Genomic DNA, 18,843 nt, shown 5'->3' on the forward strand with positions numbered 1-18,843 from the left:
CCTTCCTTAAGTTCAGTGTGTTGGAACGGAAGGAGAGCAGCTTTGGGGCCAGAGTGGCTTCAAGCCCGTCTCTCACCTACCAGCTTGTGACCTCGCCAGGAACATTCAGGTCCTGCATCTGCGGCCCAGAGACGTTACTCTCGAGAGCGGGTGGACGATGAAGTGAGACCAGAGCTTAAGCACCGAATCTGACTCTTGACGGAGGGACATTTCAGTCCTTCACAAGGGGGTTTAAGGGTTTAGGGTGAGGAAAGATAGCGTTAATAAGTAGAAACGGGGAGCATATACTCTGCCTATGGTAAATTTTCTCACAAAGAAAAGAAAGGCGATAGGGCGGTAGCTTGAAGAGGAGAGAAAGCCCAAGGATTACTTATGGTTGTTGGTTTTGTTTGTACAGTTTCTTGTCCAGCAAAAGCACAGAAGAAAGCAAGACAATACAGCTGAGAGCTATCAGGTCACTCATTTAGTGAATAACATATTGTGTGATGGCCACGTACCAGACAGGGACTAGGGACCGAGGTCCTGGCAGTGAACAAAGCCAGCCCCTGCTTTCTTGGAGCTTACATTCTAGTGGGAGGAGACAGGTAATATAATCTCATTATAAACATAAGTGCTGTGAAGGACAATTAAAGAAAAGAGTTGAGCGCCTTGGGCGGAGCACTGCCTTCAGGTGGGATGGTCGGGAAGGCCTCCTGAATGCCGGGGCTCGCTGATGGTGTAGGAGCCTGGAGGCAGCAGAGGGGCCTGGAGACAAGAGTGGGTGCAGCACAGCATTGGGAAACCCCATTTCCTGATTCTGAGATACACATCTTCTCACCTTTTGTGTTTCAGGACTCGGGGCATATGGTGTATATTTAGAGCAATAGGGCCTCGCCCTCCTGACCCCCACCCCAGGAAAAAGTAACCATATTTGTGTTGTATAATTAAAGAGGAGAGTTTAGAAGTAGGAAGCAGGGGCAGTGACCTCTCTCTTCCGCACGAGGTGTCAGTCACTTGAAGCTGCTATAACAAAGTACCATGGACCGAGTGGCTTCCAAACAACAGAAATTTATTTCTCAAGTTCTAGAGGCTGAAAGCCCAAGATCAGGTGCCAGCATGGTCAGGTTCTGGTGAGAGCCCTCTTCTGGGTGGCAGGCTGCCATCTTCTCAGTGTACCCTCCTGTAGCAGAGAGAGAGGAAGAGAAGTCTCTGGGGTCCCTCTTATAAGGTCACCAATCCCACTCATGAGGGCTCCACCCTCGTGACCTAATTAACTCCTAATACCATTACACTGGAGGTTAGCATTTCAATATGTGAATTTGGGGGTGGGGAGGGAAGGCACAAATATTCAGTTCATTGCAAGGTCAGTGCCAAAAATCACTGACAAGAGCAAGAGCCATGGGGGAAGGGTAGGGTGGGGCAGAGGGGCGGGGCCTCAGACGAGCAGTGGGAGAAACCTGGGCTGGTCCCAGGGAGGGACTGAAGGGAGTCTGCTAGGACAAGAAACTGGCTGTGGAATCAGTCTGCAGTCTCAGACTGGAAACCTGACATTTATGATGTTGTCCCGTGTTCACAGTGGTTGGATTTCTCCAGCACCAGGCAGCAGGCAGTGGGAGTGGAAAGCACGGGGGAAGTAGGGGAACCAGGCGGGGTAAGCACTGTGGAAAGACGCACAGCATGCTGGGAGTATCCAGGGATGATCAGGCAGGAAGCCAACTCCAGGACCAGGAGTATTTACCTAAGCACACACACCTATGAACGTGCAGCGCCTCGGGGAAAAGAGAACGCAGGTGGACTGTGTCATCACTCCATCCCCCCGGAGAAAATGGGGAGTTAACTCTTACACGTTCCTAACCTGCGGACGAGAGTAAATGTTTCCTTCAGCCAGGTCTGTAGTTGTCATCCAAAGAACAATAAAGATATTGATGGAGGAGAAGCCGGGCAGAATTCAAAAGGAAAGGAGTCCAGATTGGTCCCACAGCTTTCACACTCCGAGGCCTTCGTGGTTTTGTACCTCAGAATCTGTACAGTATATGAGGGTTAGCTCACGGAGGGCCAGACTGGTCAGCTCCATGGGAATAACTACCACAAACCCAGGACCTCGGTGCCAGCAGTGCCTGGTGCTTCCTTTTCTTTCTCTTTATTTTCTTCCAAGTGTCAGTATCATAGATGGTCTCTCTGTGTTAAGGTAAGATGTACCTTGATTGAAGAAATGAGGAACAGTAAAGATTTAGCAAGCAGGAGTTTTAGGGAATAGTTATCCACATAACAAAGAAATACGTGGTGCTGTACATTTGTACTTACAAATCATGAACTATTTGACATAAAAGCTGAGGTATAGAAAGACTTGCAGCAAAAAAAAAAAAAAAAAAGTCCTAAATCAGTGTGAGTTGAAGATAAATCAGAAGTGAAGATAAAACATCTGTAAAACTCTACCATAAAGCAGTGGAACTGTTATTTCATTTTTTAAAATGCAGTTTGCACATTCTTTAAAAATGTCTGTTCTATATATATATACAGCAAATCTACTTTTGAAATTATGGTATAAAAATAAGAGTACCTTTGTGATTCCAGTCCCTTGCTTTTAACTATCCTGCTGTTGAAACATTGTGATCTTTACCACTTTAGTTTCATAATCATGGTATTTTGACCAAAAGCAAGAACTTTCTGCACTGTCCTAGTTTAGTTGTTCCAACTGACTGCATGTTCTGATGTTGAAACCTTGTCTTTCTGTTCATCCCACTAAGGAAAAGGTTTTCTTCACCAACTGTCATCCCAGATATGTAACTGTTCCAACTGATATTGAAATATAAGGTGTAAACAGAAGGGGTCCATTTTTAACTCGGTGGTGGAAGATTTCTTGCCCTGAGACGTTTATGTAGCTCACTAAAGCCCTTTTGCAGGAGGTGTTTCCCTGCTCACCAGTCCTGTTGAGAAACAGCTGATTCAGAAGAAGTCGGAATCTCCTGGAAAGACAGCATGCACAGGTATTTTTTATATGGGAGTTAGAGCGTCAAACGAAGTGATTTGCTGCTTTCACCTTGATGTGGTTCAGTTAGCAAGGCCTCAGTTTCAGCTGTGTGACTCAACTGAACATTCACAATCCTAGCAATATTAACAGCAAAAAGAATAACAAGAGGATGGGCTTAATAAAGCATCCCTCTGTCTTGCTTTGCGTTCCTCATAGATCATTAGCTCTTAGTTAAATTCTGGTGCTACTCAGTCATTCTTAGATTTGGGTAAAGATACCAAGTTGACTGCTTTGTAATAGTGAATAAAGTCTTGCTCATATTACAGGGTTTTTTTGGTATTTTTTTTTTTTTTTTTTGCCGAAAAGATAAGTAACTTCATCTTTCTCAATGCATTAAAAATAAGAATATTTCATAGTTTTCAACTGTTTTTCATCAGAAGCACTTGAAATTAAAAATAGTTCCTCCCAGAAATGAGGACTGATACAGGGGGCTTAATTAAAGTGAAGGAGAAATTCACTGAAATTGAGCATTATTAAAATGTATTTTAAATGTAGTGCTTTTTAAATTTTCATTTGGGACATTAATTATATGACCCAAAAAGAATAATTAGCTACTTGAATTTAACAAAAACCACATTGTGTAATTTTTTTTTCTTTTATTGCCGTTAATGTTTTAGGTAACCAGCTTTTAAATTTGTTCGTAAAGAATGCTTGTTTCCTCGTGCTTCATGGCATATTCACATATCTAATTTGTTCAATTTTATGGGCTACAGACCCTCTTTGGAGGCCAGACTTTTCTTTCTATAAACAAGCTATCTTAAACTTACTTCTTAATGATTCCCCACACCACCCCCCCACCCCCCCACCCCCCCACCCCCGGGCAGCATACTGAAATCTACAAGTGCTGTCAAAGTTCTGGTTGCCCTGCCCCACCCTCTGAGAGTCCCCGTATTTTCTCTTCCGAATTGAGAAACCCTGTGGCCACTGCTCTCACCGTCCTCCTGAGATGTGGCCAGAGTCGCTAGTCCCACTCTAGACCCCGTCCCTCCCAGGACCCATGAGACCTGGGCTTACCCCCATCCCCTGAAGGGCCACTAGGGGAGTTTTGTCCCCTGCTAAGCTGGAGAAAAACAGCAGTTAGCATCAGTACTCAATATAAACAAAAGCAGAGGAGGGTGTCCCCAGAAAACAGCTCTTTACAATGCACATATGTTCACTCCTATTCACTAGAACTGTTCATCTGATTAGCACTTTGTCAACTGGATGCAAAAATTGGGGGGCAGGGCAGGGAAAAGAGAGCCTGATAGGCTGGATCAGACGTAATAGGTGAGCTGCCAGAGAGAGGCCAGAGAGAAGTGCTTTACAGGTTTATGGGGCGCATCATTCACAAGTAATAGTTATTTCTTCCCGCTTTCCTTGATTTACCTCTCAAAAAAGAAATACCCGTTTAAGGGTTCAGGGCTGCTGCCGTATGATTCACGGTCAAGATTTGTGCGCTTTTTCCTCCCACCAAAAATAAATGTCAGGAGCTTCATACTTCTTGGCAAGAGAAGGTAGGAAACTGCTGAGAATCTGACATGTGGTAAGCACTACCCTGGCACGTTTAATGGGTACTTTCTTCATTTAATCCTGACAGCGACCAGATACTATTATGCCCATTTCATAAATGGGAACATTCAGGCTGAGAGAGTAACTCTCCCAAACCACGGGACAGAGACAGGAGTTGAACCCACATCTGTCTGAACCCCCAAACCCATGATCTTATCACTAGAGACTGTGATGGTGACTGTCACCACGCGTAATAGCTTCCAGGCAGCAGGTAGAGCTGGGAAGAGAGCCTTTGGAGTCACGTGGGCCAAGGCTTGAGTTCCAGCCTGTTACCCACTGGCTGCAAAATCTTTGTCTGTAAAATGCACGTAACAGTAATTCCTAACTTGGCGCATTGTGGGGATTAAAGGAGATAAGGCATGCGAAGTATTTTGCACAGTACCTGACACATAAATTGGGAATATGCTTGCTTCCTTTGTACAGTGTCAGATTTCCTGAACTTGGGCTCCTAGTAGAATGACTCCAGGCGGGCTGAGCGCTGTAGACGTGTGGACTAGAGTGATGCTTGGCATCCCGAGTCCTTGGAAACAAGGCACCCATGTGCCTGCGTTGCCAGCACACTCTACGGTGCCATCTCTCCCGCCAGCACTCAGTACCGCCCTGTAGACGGCGCCGCGGAGCCGGGACATGCGGGGGAACGGGTGGGCGACGGCTCCACGTGTTTGTAGGTTTTTCAACAAAATTAAGTTGAGCTCCCTTGTGTTCTGAGGCACTTCTTTCATCTCAGATTTCTCCGGGGTTTTACCATGCTTGTTTTAACCAGAGACCATCCTGGGAAACAGTTTGAACCCCAACTGGAACTTATTATTGGAAAGCCAAGTGGGAGGGAGAACAGGGATGCCAACCAATGAAATTGAAGATCGGGTTTTTCAGTTTAATAAAATTAAAACCTAAACAAGCCCTAAAAGTTTTGGCTCTTTTGTGGCCAAGACTTGGCAACACTTTCGCTCTGAGCCTGGAGCCAGGGGCTGCGTCAAGAGCGGGGGCCCTCTCTCTCCACCTGCCCTCCGCTCCGGCTTAGCCGCGGGCCCTCGGGTCCCCACAGATGGAATGAGGGGGAACCGTGCCCGAACCAGCCAAGGGTCGGGCGGGAAGAACTTTGTTCACAAGCAGCACCGCGGGCCTCGGTTCTGCCGGTGGAAGTCAGGAAGTGAGCTGCTTGCAGCTCTCGGGCAGTCGCCTGCCCCGTGTTCCTGTCTCTTAACACTGTGTGCGGGGCCACGTTGTGGAACAGTCTGATGGGGCTGGCTCAGATGAGGGTGCGTGGTGTCACTGGGCCCTCGGCTTCCCTCAGGGCAGCCGACACGCACCAGCCCCGTGCTCTGGAGGAGATGGAGGAGGACACACAGGGTGCTTTCTCCAGGCAGAGACCTGGCCGCCTGTCTGGATTTGTCAGAACCCTGTGCATGGGAAGTGGGAAACTCAGCTTTGAATATCTGCTTTTACCTTCAGGTGACTATTACCTTTTCATCACTCCTCTAATAAGTGGGCTGTTGGAAAGAATCATTTAATGGTAATTGAAGTTTGGAGATAGGACAAGCCATTGCTATTTCAAATTTTCTTTTTTCTTCTCCTTAAAATTCAGAGATAATATATTTTGGAGCTAATTAGGGCAATTTTGTAAAGAATTTTCCCCCTTTTGAGGGGCGGATGAAGGAGAGGAAGGGAGGTCATTGCTTCACATTGGAATGGGACGGACCTGGGTTGTGTGGATTTTGGCATGTAATTAACTTCCCCAAGCCTCTTTTTGCCTCATCTGTAAAAGGGGACAATAATGTTTATTTGCAGAGTTTGCATAAGGATTCAATTAAGAGATGAGCACAGATTCTAGACCATAATAAGGACTCATTACCTCCTCGTTTTCCTTTAATCCACAGTTAGATCAAATTCTCACCAACTGTAAATGTCACTCTTCAAAATAATTGTTTAATATGCTTAACATATTAAAAAACAGTCCACATTTAAAATCCTAATACTAAGTATTTGCATTGTAGAACTGTGCAAAAATTAATTTTACTGAGTGAGCCTTTTATGTTTTCAGTTAATAAAAGTCCATGTTTAGTGCCTGAGAGTCCTGTGGGTCTCTCTAACTGTGTTATGGGTAATTCCGCAGGATTTCCAGAAATGATGAATGTCAGTGGAAATTTCGACTTACCATTTAGTGCACAGTTCTATGAAATCTGTGATTTAGTAGGTGACGTGGTTTAGATCACACCATCTGGGAGAGGCCTTGTAAATGTGTCGTGGAATAAACCACTGTTGCAGCTACATGGCCAAGAAAGACTTCCCACGATCAGACATCGCAGTGTTTTAAAAAACTTAATGGCATTTGCAGTTTCTCTAAACACTCCTATTGTTCAAACCTCTTTAAAAAGAAAAAAAAAGAAAAACCCTGCATAAATGACCTTTATTGCAAACTGCCTTGTTCTATTTTAAAGAGCCAAATGTTGGGAGGAACAGTTCTCAGGACTTCGGTTGTCCTTCGGAGGTAATGAGCTCTGATGCTTCCCAGGGCTGAACCTTGGTGGGTAGTGATGCACTGCCTGTCAGACGATTCGATTCGATTACTTCCCTTATCATTAGCAATTCTTATCATTAAGTAGGCAAGGAAAGTAAAAACCCGAGAGGCTCTCAAGGTGTCATCTGGACACAGTCATTTACGTACGGACGCACAACTTACCCATCACAAATATCCCCACGGATACCCCTTTGCAAAACGGATCCAAAAGGGAAACTTTCATTTTCCTTTTATTCGTTCAAAAAATATTTGTAAGTACCTCCTGTGTGCCAGGCCCAGAGAGTATTCAGTGGGAAATACACATTCATCTCATCCCAACCTGTACTTCCCCCGGTGGATCCACCCCGAAGGCCACACTAAGACCAGTTTCTTTGGTTTCCTTTGAGAGATATTCTGTGTATATACAGGAATAGATTTGTGTGTGTTTCTCACTGCTTTTTTTTTAAAATCCAAGTGATAGCGTACGGTAAACCTCACATCTTGGAGAGTATTCCGTATCAGTCTAACTCGTTCTTTTTTTCCACTGCGGCATAGTATTCCATTGTATGGTTGGATGAGTATTGTATTAGTACCCTGTTGCTGGACGTCTTAGTAATTCCTGGGGGTTTTTTTTCCTTCTGTTTTTGTGGCCTCGACGTCTTTCTCCTGCCTTGCTTTTCTTCTGATGCATCGTTTCATTCCCTATCACTGCACCATTAATGATTCTGGGAGGTGGGACTCAGCACCACCTTCGTGAAGACCCCACCCTTGTATGTAATTCCCAACAGATCCGGGCAGGCATGAGTAAGTTAGTTCACTGTGCAAGGCCTCATCTTTTCACCCCCCAGATTTCTCGTGATTAGCTTGTGATTAGTGTTCATGAAGCCAGTTGATACACTTTTCTACGCCAGCACCCACTTCTCTGAATCGCAGGGAACTTGAGGAGGATGATTCTGTGTGGCAGGCCCTGTACCTCTCGCCAGGGCTCTGTGGTCTCAGGCCACCAGGCTGCTGACCGATCAGCGTCCTCTGTTGCCGGGACAGCTGGTTACCCTAAGGAGCTTCCTGCGCTGCTGGACCACGGCCGGCCTCCTTTTCTTCTGCCTGCCATTGCTCTTCCTGTGCGATTTCATTTTCACTGTGATGGAGGAACTCTTGAAGATCCGCTGAAGCACATCCACTTTACACGTGTCATAATCAGCTCCCTCCCTCCCCTTTGCAATGGCTCAATAAAGATAGTTGGTTTCATTGCTGGAAACCTTAACCGTCAGAAGGTTGCTTTCTTACACTTGGTCATAAAACCTAGGAAGCCCCTTCCCAGCTGAGGTCTTCGGGGACTTTGACGTGGCCTTGACAACCGGCTGTTGCTTCAGCTGCATCTTCTATTCTGTGTTATTTCTGCTCCCCTTCGTGCTGACCTTGCCATTCTCTGCCTCAGAGGGTCGGTTTTCTGTTTCTAGCTGTTCCTCCTCTCTTCACTGTAATCCCCTTCTTTTTCCCTCCTCGCATGTCTGTTTTCTTTAAAGCGATGTCTTCTCCAGAGCTTGTTTGTTTCTGTCACTGTTTGTGGGGTTCACATCCCAACAGCATCACTTACTGTCTCTCTTGTTAGTTTCTCAGGTGGCTCGTCTGTTGGCCTCACCTCTCCCCTTTATCTTAAAAGGTTTTGTTGTTGTTTGGTTTGGTTTTTCATTTGTTTGTTTGTTTTTAAATCATGGTGCAAACCCATTTCCTTATGCTGGCAGTGGGCAAATTTCCAAAAGTAATTTGGCATTGTTCAAGTTTGCTTTTAAGTTATGATCTTTTTTTTTTGCTTTCAGCCACTGGTCACTTTATCACAAATACCACTTACAAATTCAGCAAATAATTATCAGATTTCTGAGCCGATGCCTAACCCTGTTCCAGGCCCTGAAGAGGCAGATAAACTCCCCTCCCTCGAGGAATTCACTCCAGTGGGGGGGGGGGGGGGCTGCGGACCATAATGAAGTCCGTGAGCACGTGTGCGGGAGAAAATGAAAACAGGAAGGGGGGGCAGGGAGCTCAGAATGGGGTACAGGTTACTGAGGCGCTCGGGGAAGAGTTCATCACGAAGGGGCCGTTTGAACAAAACTTGAAGGGAATGCTGCAGCAAGTACCGGGGTCACCTAGGGATGCAGTCAGGGCAGTGAGAGCGCGGGCGAGGACCAGCCACGGGGTGGGGGTGGGGGGCGGTTGGCGTGCCTGGAGGCGGTGCGGGTCAGAGCGCTCCCAGGAGCCGAGGGCAGCAGGCCCTGGAGGCCCCTGCGAGCCGACTGCACAGACTTGAGCAAGACAAGTGACGTGTCTTGTGCTGCGATGCATATTTGTCACATACTATTTCAAGAGGACTTGCGACTAATTAAGGCCAGCATACCCTTTCTTCCAGCTCTTCTCGCTATAAATATTGTGTGCTCGATCCCTTAAGAGTATGGCCTAGACAGAAATCACCCAATGTTTCTTCTTTTTTCCCTCCCTCACCCCTGATAGGTTGTGTAGATGCAAAGACCGTTGTGATTGTTAGTGGAATTATTTAATAAGCCTTGTCCCTAGGCAACCAAAAGCTTTCAATAATTTTAAGCTCTCTGCAAACTTTTACCAGTTCTGATTTAGTATATTTATCAATATTTACAACTTACGTCAGTACTTCTTCCAAAAAGATGAGATGAGGCTTAACATGAAAGATGTTTAAATTTGAAGGCTGTGAAAATAGAAGTAAAAAATGAATTAAATTATGCAGGAAGATGAAGCAAATGTAGCATATCAACTTGGGTGACTGTTGTGAGGTGACCGACCAGTCAGTTTACCCATGAACTTCATGGTAGCAAAGACAAAAAGGAAAACAACAGATTACATAATTATCCTTGTCTGATTTCCCCAGACCGTAACACAAGTCTTTTTCCTTCTTCCTCTAATGTAAGCTACCAAAATAAGCTGGTCAGTCAGTATATATTTCAACCTTATTCCTACTGTGCTATTTTACTTGCAGAGTGTCATTTTTGCTGAAAAAAATCAATTTTCTGCTAAAATTGCCAGTTCAGTAACTGTAGACATGAAAATCAAGGTTGATTTTTTTTTTTTAATGTTTATTTGTCTGCTTTACCAGATTGCCAGCTACCTAAGGCAGAAATTGTATCCATTCATCTTTATATCCTTGGTGGCCCCTAAAGAAATAGTTCTTCAGTCCTCTTCCTATGACTCCAAAATCTAACAGGCTCTGAAAACAGCAAATGTTATCAAACGTTGGGTACCAAAACTGATTCAGAGGCAAAGCCTGAACTGAAATAGGATACTTCAAAAATCTTCATTTTTTTTTTTCCCCCTTGTGAATACTCATGTTTTACTACAGAAGTGGTACTAGATTTAACTAGGGGTATTCTGCAGACTCTGCTGGGTGTTATGTAACATTTGGTGTGAGCATCTTACTACTTTTCTAAAATTTGAAAGTGTAAATTCCAAAATACATCTGGCCGCAGTGGTTTCAGAAGAGGAATCATGGGCCTGCCATATCCAATGTCTAGAACAGTGTAGGTACCTGGTAAACACGAGTTGAAGTGAAGCTTGACTAATATGAGGTACTTAGAAATGGGAAGCTCTTCTGCAGCCAGGCCTTACGGAGCTTGAGGCCTCAGGGGATAAAAATCAATGAATCAGCCCTTAGAAGCATCGAAATGTTTCCTTAATTGTTCCTCAGAGCAGTAATCACTGCTCTTCTGTCAGCCTAATAAATCTCAGGAATATGAAGTGTTAGTCTGTCAGTTAAAATTGTTCCTCTTGGTGTCCTGGAAGGGGCTTTTTGTGTGATTCATGTATTTTTTTATGTTGTCTCTGTATCTTATCACTTGTGTATCTTTTTGTTTTTCTTCCAACATGTTTGTAAGGTGTCACGTCAGCTTTTTTAATACTGGTGATGTAATTGCAAAAGCACACATAAACAGTTTGGAAGGTGTGAGAAGAAATCCACAAGTCACACGGGAAAACAGCCACCAAGCCAGCCTTCAGGCTGGAATTCATCCACTGTGCAGAACCAGTTGTGCTGCCAGTGGGTCAAACTGTGTATCCTGAAATTGAGTGAAAAAGAAGTTTGATACAAGAAACATTTGTTTCGTACCAAAGATACAGTGGGAAATAGCAAGGCAGATCCAATACGGGCTTCACGCTCACAGAGCTTAATAGGGAAAGCAAGACATTTATATGAAAGAAATAGAGTACAGGGCAGAACATGCCAGAGGGCGTGCAGCCCGGGAGCTCGGGGGAGGGGTGGGGTCGCCCTGGCGGAATTAGGCCAGTGGAGAGGACGGACTTGTGGAATACAAGGAGGGGGCAGCCCCAGCTCTCAGGAAGCTCTGTGTTTAGTCGTAGAGATGCATAAACAGATAAATTACCGTGGAAAGTGGTGAATGTTATCACTGGGGCCGTGGAACCGTGGAGGACAGTCATCAGTCCCTGGGAAGGTGGGCAGGAGCTGACCTTCAGGCTGGGTCTTGAGGAACACGGGGTTTGCCCCCAAGGGCAGGGCTGGCTCTAGGGATGCTTCCAGGCAGAGGGAATGGTAAGATGCTTATGTGACACCAGCGTGACCTTTCATACTGCATTGTCCTTGCAGGTGAATCAAACAGCCCTCCTGGAACGATTCAGGGTGGGAAGGGTCTGCAGGGTAAGAGTCAGTTTAGAACCATCGCTCCAAAACTTGCGCCCCAAGTCCTGGCGCCCAGAGTGCTCCCGGGCCCGGCGCCCTCCCTCTCTGACCACGCGCATCCAGGCCCGTCCCTCGGCTCGAAGGCCCTGGGGATGCCCCCCCAGAATTACGCGCTGATGCAGGTGGCCGGCCAGGAAGGGACCTTCTCTCTCGTCGCTCTGCCACACGTCGCCTCGGCTCAGCCACTCCAGAAACCCAGACTGCCTCTGCCCAAGAACCTGAAGCTGCCCATCCCCCGGTACCAACGCCCAGGACATAGCAAAGGAGCCAGAAAGAAACCGGGGTTCAGCTCCTCCGACAGGGGCTGTAGCCAAGCTCCCGCCCAAACCCAAGCGGCCCCTGCCCTGCCTGAGCATCCCGAGGCCCCGCACAAGCCCAGCCCACCCAAGCCGGCGCTGGCACCCGGCCAGGCCCCGGCCTCGCTGACCAATGGGGGTGGCCATGGAGACCCTGGGCCTCCAGGGACCAGCGACCACGGAGGTCGGGACCCTCCCGCCGCCCCAGCGCTGTCCACGCCGGAGGAGCCCTCTGCCGAGCGGGGCCTCCCGAAGAGTTCAGGGAGAGCAGGCGTTGCAGGCAAGAAGCCCTCCAGGAAGCCTGCTGTTTCCAGGGGAGAACTTAGAGAACAGGTCGACCTTGCCAGAGCTGCGAGCCATTTGTCGCCAGGCGTTATTGGAAACGCGGTTCAGGTGGTCTCTTCCATCCCCGGAGGTAAGGTGCCCATCCTGCCCTACTCAAGAACGAGGGCGTCGCAAGTTTACAAAGGCGGAGCAGCTGTGAACCTTGCGGATGTTTCTCTCCCTGAGCTCGGGGCAGCCGGTGATAAGACCTCCTCCGTCCCGGAAGGCTTCTGTTCGGCCCCCCAGGTGGCCGACAGGGGACCTGCCCCACAGGCGTCGAGGCAGAGCCCCTGCGACAGGGCCTACTGTCCGGCCACCAAAGCCGACCTCAACCACAAAACAAAACCGAACGGCGGGGCAGCCAAGAGAAGAGGAAGAAAACGCAAAGTCCCGGATGAACTTCTGACATTTCAGGGTAAAAGGAAGAAATGTGTCATTAATAAGTGTAAAGATGGCAAAGAAAGAGCCAAAGCCGATCCCCAAGAATCCAGGGACCAAAAACCTGGGGCTGTGAAAAAATACCGTAGCATCATGCCCAAACCTGTCCTGGTCCTGCCGGCCCTGGCTCCCCTGGCCTCGCCCGCAGCCACGTTACAGCCCCCCGCGCCCGGCAGCCGGGGGCACGCGTCGTTCAATCACTCCCTCGCCCCCAAGCATCCGGGCGGCAGGCCGGACGAAGGCCCCTCCCCGAAGCCCGGCTCGGCCTTCAGAAATGGGTTCTCCGGCCTCAAGAAGCCTTGGCACGGATGCCACGTGTGCGAGCACACCTTCCAGCCCAAGCAGCACCTCCGCGAGCACGCCGGCACGCACGCCGACAGCCGGCCCTACAGCTGCCGCCTCTGCCGCAAAGCCTACGTGCGGCCGGGCAGCCTGAGCGCACACGTGCGGCTGCATCACGGCGACTCCCGGCCCAGGAGGCTCGTGTGCTGCGAATTCTGCGCGAAGGTGTTCGGCCACGTCAGAGTCTACTTCGGCCACCTGAAAGAGGCGCACGGGGTGGCCGTCAGCACCGAGCCGCAGCCGCAGCCGGGGGACCTGCTGAGGACCAGGAAGCAGACTGCCCGAGGGATGGAGGGACCGGTGGACAGGTGAGTGGGGGGTGCTTCGGATTAGAGGTCAGGGCCAGACTCCACATGCAGCAAGGTGGGTTTGGAAGACCCTACCCCAGGTCAGGATTTCATAAGGTAGCTGCCACCTCTTCCCCGTTCTGTGAAGAGTGGCCGCATTCCTCTCTGGTCTCTGATCATTAGTGATTTTTGATGACTCCGCCTTCTACGAGCCAGGACACAGAGGTCCCTTTGAGGGACGCTGGGGACAGTTGGGCAAGAGATGAATTTTGCATCTGAAATATGAAAGAGTAACTTAGTGTCTGTAGCTCTGGTGCTTTGGACAAGTCATCTCCTCCAAACTCTTGGCCACAGGAAGTACACCCAAAGAGCACCACTGGGCCCAGAATACGGCGTGACAGGCGGCGGGGGCTCAGCGCAGCTCTGCTGCACGGACCCGCCCCCAGGTGCAGGCCTGACTGCTCAGCGCTTGCCCTGCTTCCCCGCCAGGCCGGGGTAACTCTCTCCTGTGTCCTTGTCTGTGCAGCGCTGCTTCCCAGCACCGTAAACGAACCAGCTGAGTCATTTGAAAGCCTGCCAGGCGGGCCTGAGAGTTGTGAGTAAGCCAGGGAAGCGCCCTCGGTCTGTCCACCTTGCTCTAGGTGATGGGGGCGAGGTTGCATTGAAGTGAATACTTGTCAGCGCCGTGAAAGTTAAACATTTTCCAGCACTTTAGATCCTCGGCCCCTCACCATTCCCAGCTGTCCTAATGGTTCTAAATCCTTTCTGTTCAATTTCAGCTTGGTCTGTCATATTCATTAAAACTAAGTTACGCCTGTCCTGTTTCCTCCCGGCTTTTCTGGGGTTTCTCTGCGTCTCTTTAGGCATTTCTGGCCCTTTTCCGATAGAGGTACATAGCAGCCTCCCCAAAGAAACCTCACTTCTTAATTGTTGAACGGAGTCCGTGCTGAGTTTTAGCGAAGATGTCCAGACTGCACTGGATGCTCAGGGAGAGGGAGGGCCCTGGGGGGGTGGGGGGCGGCGGGGGACAGTCGCCTCAGCTGGACCCAGTGGGCTCCTGCCGCGCTTCGTTTGGGACCTCCCGCTCTCCTGGTGCGCACACCTGTTGCCATGGTAGCCAAAGAACAGGTGGCTCCCGGGGGAGCCTCTTTCCGAAGTGGACCCTGCCGGCGTGGGAAGCGTGAGGCCCCAGGCAGGACTGACCTTGGCCTTCACCGCAGCCTCTGCCCCCCACGCGCTCTCTGCTTGCCCCTCCTTCGGCCCCTCCTCGGTGCGTGTGTCTTAGATCCCGGAAGGCCAGGAACTGTAAGGAGAAGTTCCGGTTGTGTTCTTCCATGAGAGCTGATACAGACTCTTTCCCCCCTTTCCAGGGAGACCAAGTCCAGCCTGGAAGAAGACCTCCTTCTGAACCAGGCTGATGAGGTCAAATTCCAGATCAGATGTGGCCGCTGTCAGATCACTGCCCAGTCTTTTGCTGAAATCAAGTTCCACCTGCTTTACGTTCATGGAGAGGAGATCCAGGGCCAGTTGCAAGAGGAGATCTCACCCTCCCCAGGAAGCAGGGGAGCTCAGGGAGAACTGGTTCCACAGGCTGCTCCTTTCTGGAAACATCCTGAGAGAAGAAAGCAGCTTAAGCACCGTCCCTTGGACGGGGAACTCTGTGCCGTCCCCAGATTGAAAAAGCAGCTCTACCTCCGTCATCAGAATGATGTGGAGATACTTGCGAAACATGAAGGTGCCCAGCCAGGACCCAGTGAGCCCGGAGGACACCCCCAGGGCAGCGAGGGCCGCGAGGGCCCCGAGGGCCCCGAGGGCCCCGGCCCCGACGCTGCCCTCTCCCCGCCCCGGCCTGGCTTTAACTGCGTCCTTTGTGCACAGACGCTGGGGAGGAGGGAAGAACTGCTCCTGCACTGGGAAGAGCAGCACAAGTGCGAGGACCCGCCGACTCTCTGGACGCTTCTCAGCGCACTCTCCAGCCAGGGCGCCGTCCAGCGCTCCGGCGAAAGCGGAAAGTGAGAGAGACCGGAAAACGAGACGGCGAAAGCGGAAAGTGAGAGAGACCGGAAAACGAGACGGCGAAAGCGGAAAGTGAGAGAGACCGGAAAACGAGACGGCGAAAGCGGAAAGTGAGAGAGACCGGAAAACGAGACGGCGAAAGCGGAAAGTGAGAGAGACCGGAAAACGAGACGGCGAAAGCGGAAAGTGAGAGAGACAGACCGGAAAATGAGACGGCGAGCCGAGGGGGAAGGGGAGGCGCTCTCTCCGCTTCCTCTGTTCCGTGGAGGTGCTTCACGACAGAAATCAAGCAAGTTAGGGTCAGCGTTAATGAGCAGAAGTGATTTCTGTACCTACTTTTATTCTTCTATGAAATATATATGTACATATGCCCTTGATGCATATTTTTCTAACATAAAGCAGTTTTATTTTAAAATTCTATGTCCTGTTAGTATCTGAGACTTTATCTCAGATTCAATAAAAAGATAAATTTGCAGATTGAAATGTAGAGTATTATAGGCTATCCTTCAAGTACAGTTTTTAGTAAAAACACGTGTGTTTGAGTTATTTCCTGTCTGTGTGTGTGTATGTGTCCTTTTGTTCACATGTTTTCTGTTTAAGTAGGTCGACAAATGTGATAAATGTCCAGGTGACAAAATCATTTCAGGCTCAACCCTGGCATATTGTTGATCTGTATCAGATTCTCTAGTTTATTTGAATATGCCATAGAGCAGCGTGTTAAATAAGGTTCTCGTCTGTCATAATTGAAAGTCCGTGTTTTCAGGACTTTGATTTTTTTTTAATTCATTTTCTTAAATGCACGTTCCGTTGAAGCTTAGATGCTAAGTCTTATCCCTGTACTGCTCCCTGTCCAAGTAATCAACCATTTCTTCGTACTTCAGCTAATAGAAAAACCACTTTTTTGTTAAAAAGTTATTTTCAAAAAGTCTTTTGAACCAGAAAATTTACAACCTGGAGAGTGAACTGGGTAGTTCAGCCCAGATGTCAGGTGTCTCAGCGGCCTTTCCTCTTCCCCAGTAACTTCAGAGGGCTGTCACTGGCTGATCAATTTTAGATGCAACTGTGCCTTTCAAGCCCGGGTCCTCTTTGAAAGTCAGGAGTAAATGATTGCCTGTTAAATTCTTGGGAAATTACCTCGAATCAGAAATGTTGCCATTTGAAGTTTCTGGCCATCCTGGCTGCAAAATCGTTTTCTCGGAATGGGGGAGTCTGAACACTTCAATCCCGGGCTTCAGTTGAAAGCGCCGCGCACGTGGCCAGCCCTGTTCCTGAAGCTGGGCCCGGGCACCGTCATAACATTTTTCTGTGCTAAAGGAAGTTACCTAAACGGAGGAAGACCTAAATTCTAACTGATGAGCTAGCGGGTCTTAAATCATCTTTTTGAATGTCTCGTTTTAAAACCAAGTGTTCATAAGCACAGTTTGGGTTCAAATAGCGCAAAAAAGGGAAAACTCAACCCTTGGGTTTTTTGCAAATAGTTTTATAAATTTGAGAATAAGAAGGTAGGGATAGAAATCTCGGAAAGATTCTGCTGTGGTTCATCAATCGATCACGCTGCACCCAATCTCAGAGAGATACTATCAGACCTCCACTGTGTGAATATTTTTAGAACTCGGCTAGTCACGGGACAGCTTTACCATTCAGCGCAGCATCTAGTTTGTTTTTGGAAGAGTGGTCTCGAAGACACCAACAAATGAGATCTACCACGAATACTACTTGAGTTCAAACCATGAAATTTGACTTAAACTCTAAAGTCGTTCTTAGACCCCTCTGTCTTCAGATGCTAAGCAGTATTTCTGAAATACTGGCCAAGAAGGCCTCGGGCAGAGGAGCGAGTCTGGTTGGAGACAAAGGTGCGGGGGGCAGAGTGCATCCACCCCGCACGTAAAGGAGAGTCCGAAGTCCCCAAGGTTGTGAGGACTCTCCCCTGTGGCCCGTGTTTAATCCCATATTCTTGCAGTGAGAGCAAGACAGCGAGGGCTCAGCCTCTGGAAAGAAATAGAGGGTTAGGATGGGTCAAGAGCAAAGCTGGGGAGATGCAGTTGGCTCTTCACGAAGCGCTCTGCCTTGGTCCCCTTCTCTTCAGGACGCTCCCTGCGTTTCGCCAGGAGCAGCCCGGTGCCACCTAGGTCAGGGAGTTTCTGGTCCTTAACGACGGCGCTTCTTCAGTGGGAATGCTGCGAAGAGGGACTCCGACGGGGGAGGTAGGATAAAAGGGGATCATTCAGCTAAAGAACTTTGGGACCAGCTCAAGTTGATTCCCCGGGGGGTCTTGATTGACAAGCCTTCCGTGAGTGCAGACGTGGTCCTGGCACAGTCCCAGCCTACGTAGGTGACCCACAGGCAGTGACGTGTACAAGAAGGTGCTGTGAGGCTTACTGCCCGTGAGTTACCTTTCGAGGCTCCATTCTCCCACCGGTAAGATGGGAGCCATGACCGCTCCCCCCACAAGGCATCTGTTGTGAACAGTCGATGCCACACAAATAGAGCGTCGGGCACACTCGGGCCATGGAGTAACTGGTGGCAGTTATTTATTATACCTTTGGGCAGACTTGCAAGAAGAGGTATGTAATGCCGTAGAAGGGTAATTTAAAACAGCTCAGGTCGGCCCCACATCCAGAATTCAAGGATAAAACCTCTACGGAGAACCACAGACATTTGCATCTTTGCATAAGAAGTGTATTTTAATTTTTAAATAATCAAACTGGGATTGGGATCACATGGAGGTTTGGTGTCTATTTAATCAATACAGGAGGTAAAATTCACTAGATGATTTCTGTTCTAAGTTACACTTTGGGCCACGAATTCCTCCCCGTGGCTGCCCTCCGTGGCCTCCGCTGGCCCTGGTCACAGCTCCCACCCCAGTGTCCTAATCCTCACAGTGGGCTTGTCTGTTTCCCACACTGGACCATAAGCCTCTTGAGGGCAGGGACTGTGTCTGCTCAGCACGTAGCCCCAGAGGATCCAGCCCCTGACAAGGAACAGTGTACAGTATTTGTTGAAAAAATAGATACATGAGCAAAAAACGAATAAAATTGTCCCTTTCCCTTTCTATGAATAAATCCAGCTTCAGGAGCTCCCCCACCTTAGAGCTAGGAAGGCACAGGCAAATTTGGTCTTAAATGCAACACGTCCATTTCACTTCATGTCTTTTGCTTCTTGGCAAGTTGTCCCAGAGCCAGAAAAATGAGGGGGTTTTTTTGTTTTTGTTTTTTCTTTTTCTTTTGGCCCTAAATTATTTCTGAAAGTTACAGCATTTTAGATTTGTATTGTTTCATTAGCTGTCGCTTTTATTCATGACCTCTTTTGTTCCTCTCTCTTTCTCTGGACCTCTTCCTGCTCGAGCTTGACCGTTCCTCTCATATGGAAAG

At 48.6% G+C, this 18,843-nt stretch overlaps 1 protein-coding gene across 42 annotated transcripts in view; it reads left to right on the top strand.

Moving 5' to 3' along the window:
- ZNF438 (zinc finger protein 438) overlaps positions 1-18,843 on the top strand; it is a 193,770-nt gene that overhangs the window by 153,701 nt on the left and 21,226 nt on the right. For 28 of the 42 annotated variants that reach the window (XM_082452794.1, XM_082452776.1, XM_082452785.1 and 25 more), the window contains 3 exons: positions 2,883-2,966; positions 11,677-13,477; positions 14,827-15,529. In XM_082452794.1, the coding sequence (XP_082308920.1) occupies positions 2,883-2,966; positions 11,677-13,477; positions 14,827-15,472 (2,531 nt within the window). In that variant the 3' untranslated portion in view covers positions 15,473-15,529. Of the gene's footprint in view, positions 1-2,881; positions 2,967-5,921; positions 6,011-10,951; positions 13,478-14,826; positions 15,530-18,843 lie in introns of those variants that run through there. The other 14 variants (XR_014261319.1, XR_014261320.1, XR_014261321.1 and 11 more) reach the window with 6 other exon arrangements.

The sequence above is a fragment of the Balaenoptera physalus genome, assembly GCF_965194825.1.
Source record: "Balaenoptera physalus genome assembly, chromosome: 2".
Lineage (NCBI taxonomy): Eukaryota > Metazoa > Chordata > Mammalia > Artiodactyla > Balaenopteridae > Balaenoptera > Balaenoptera physalus.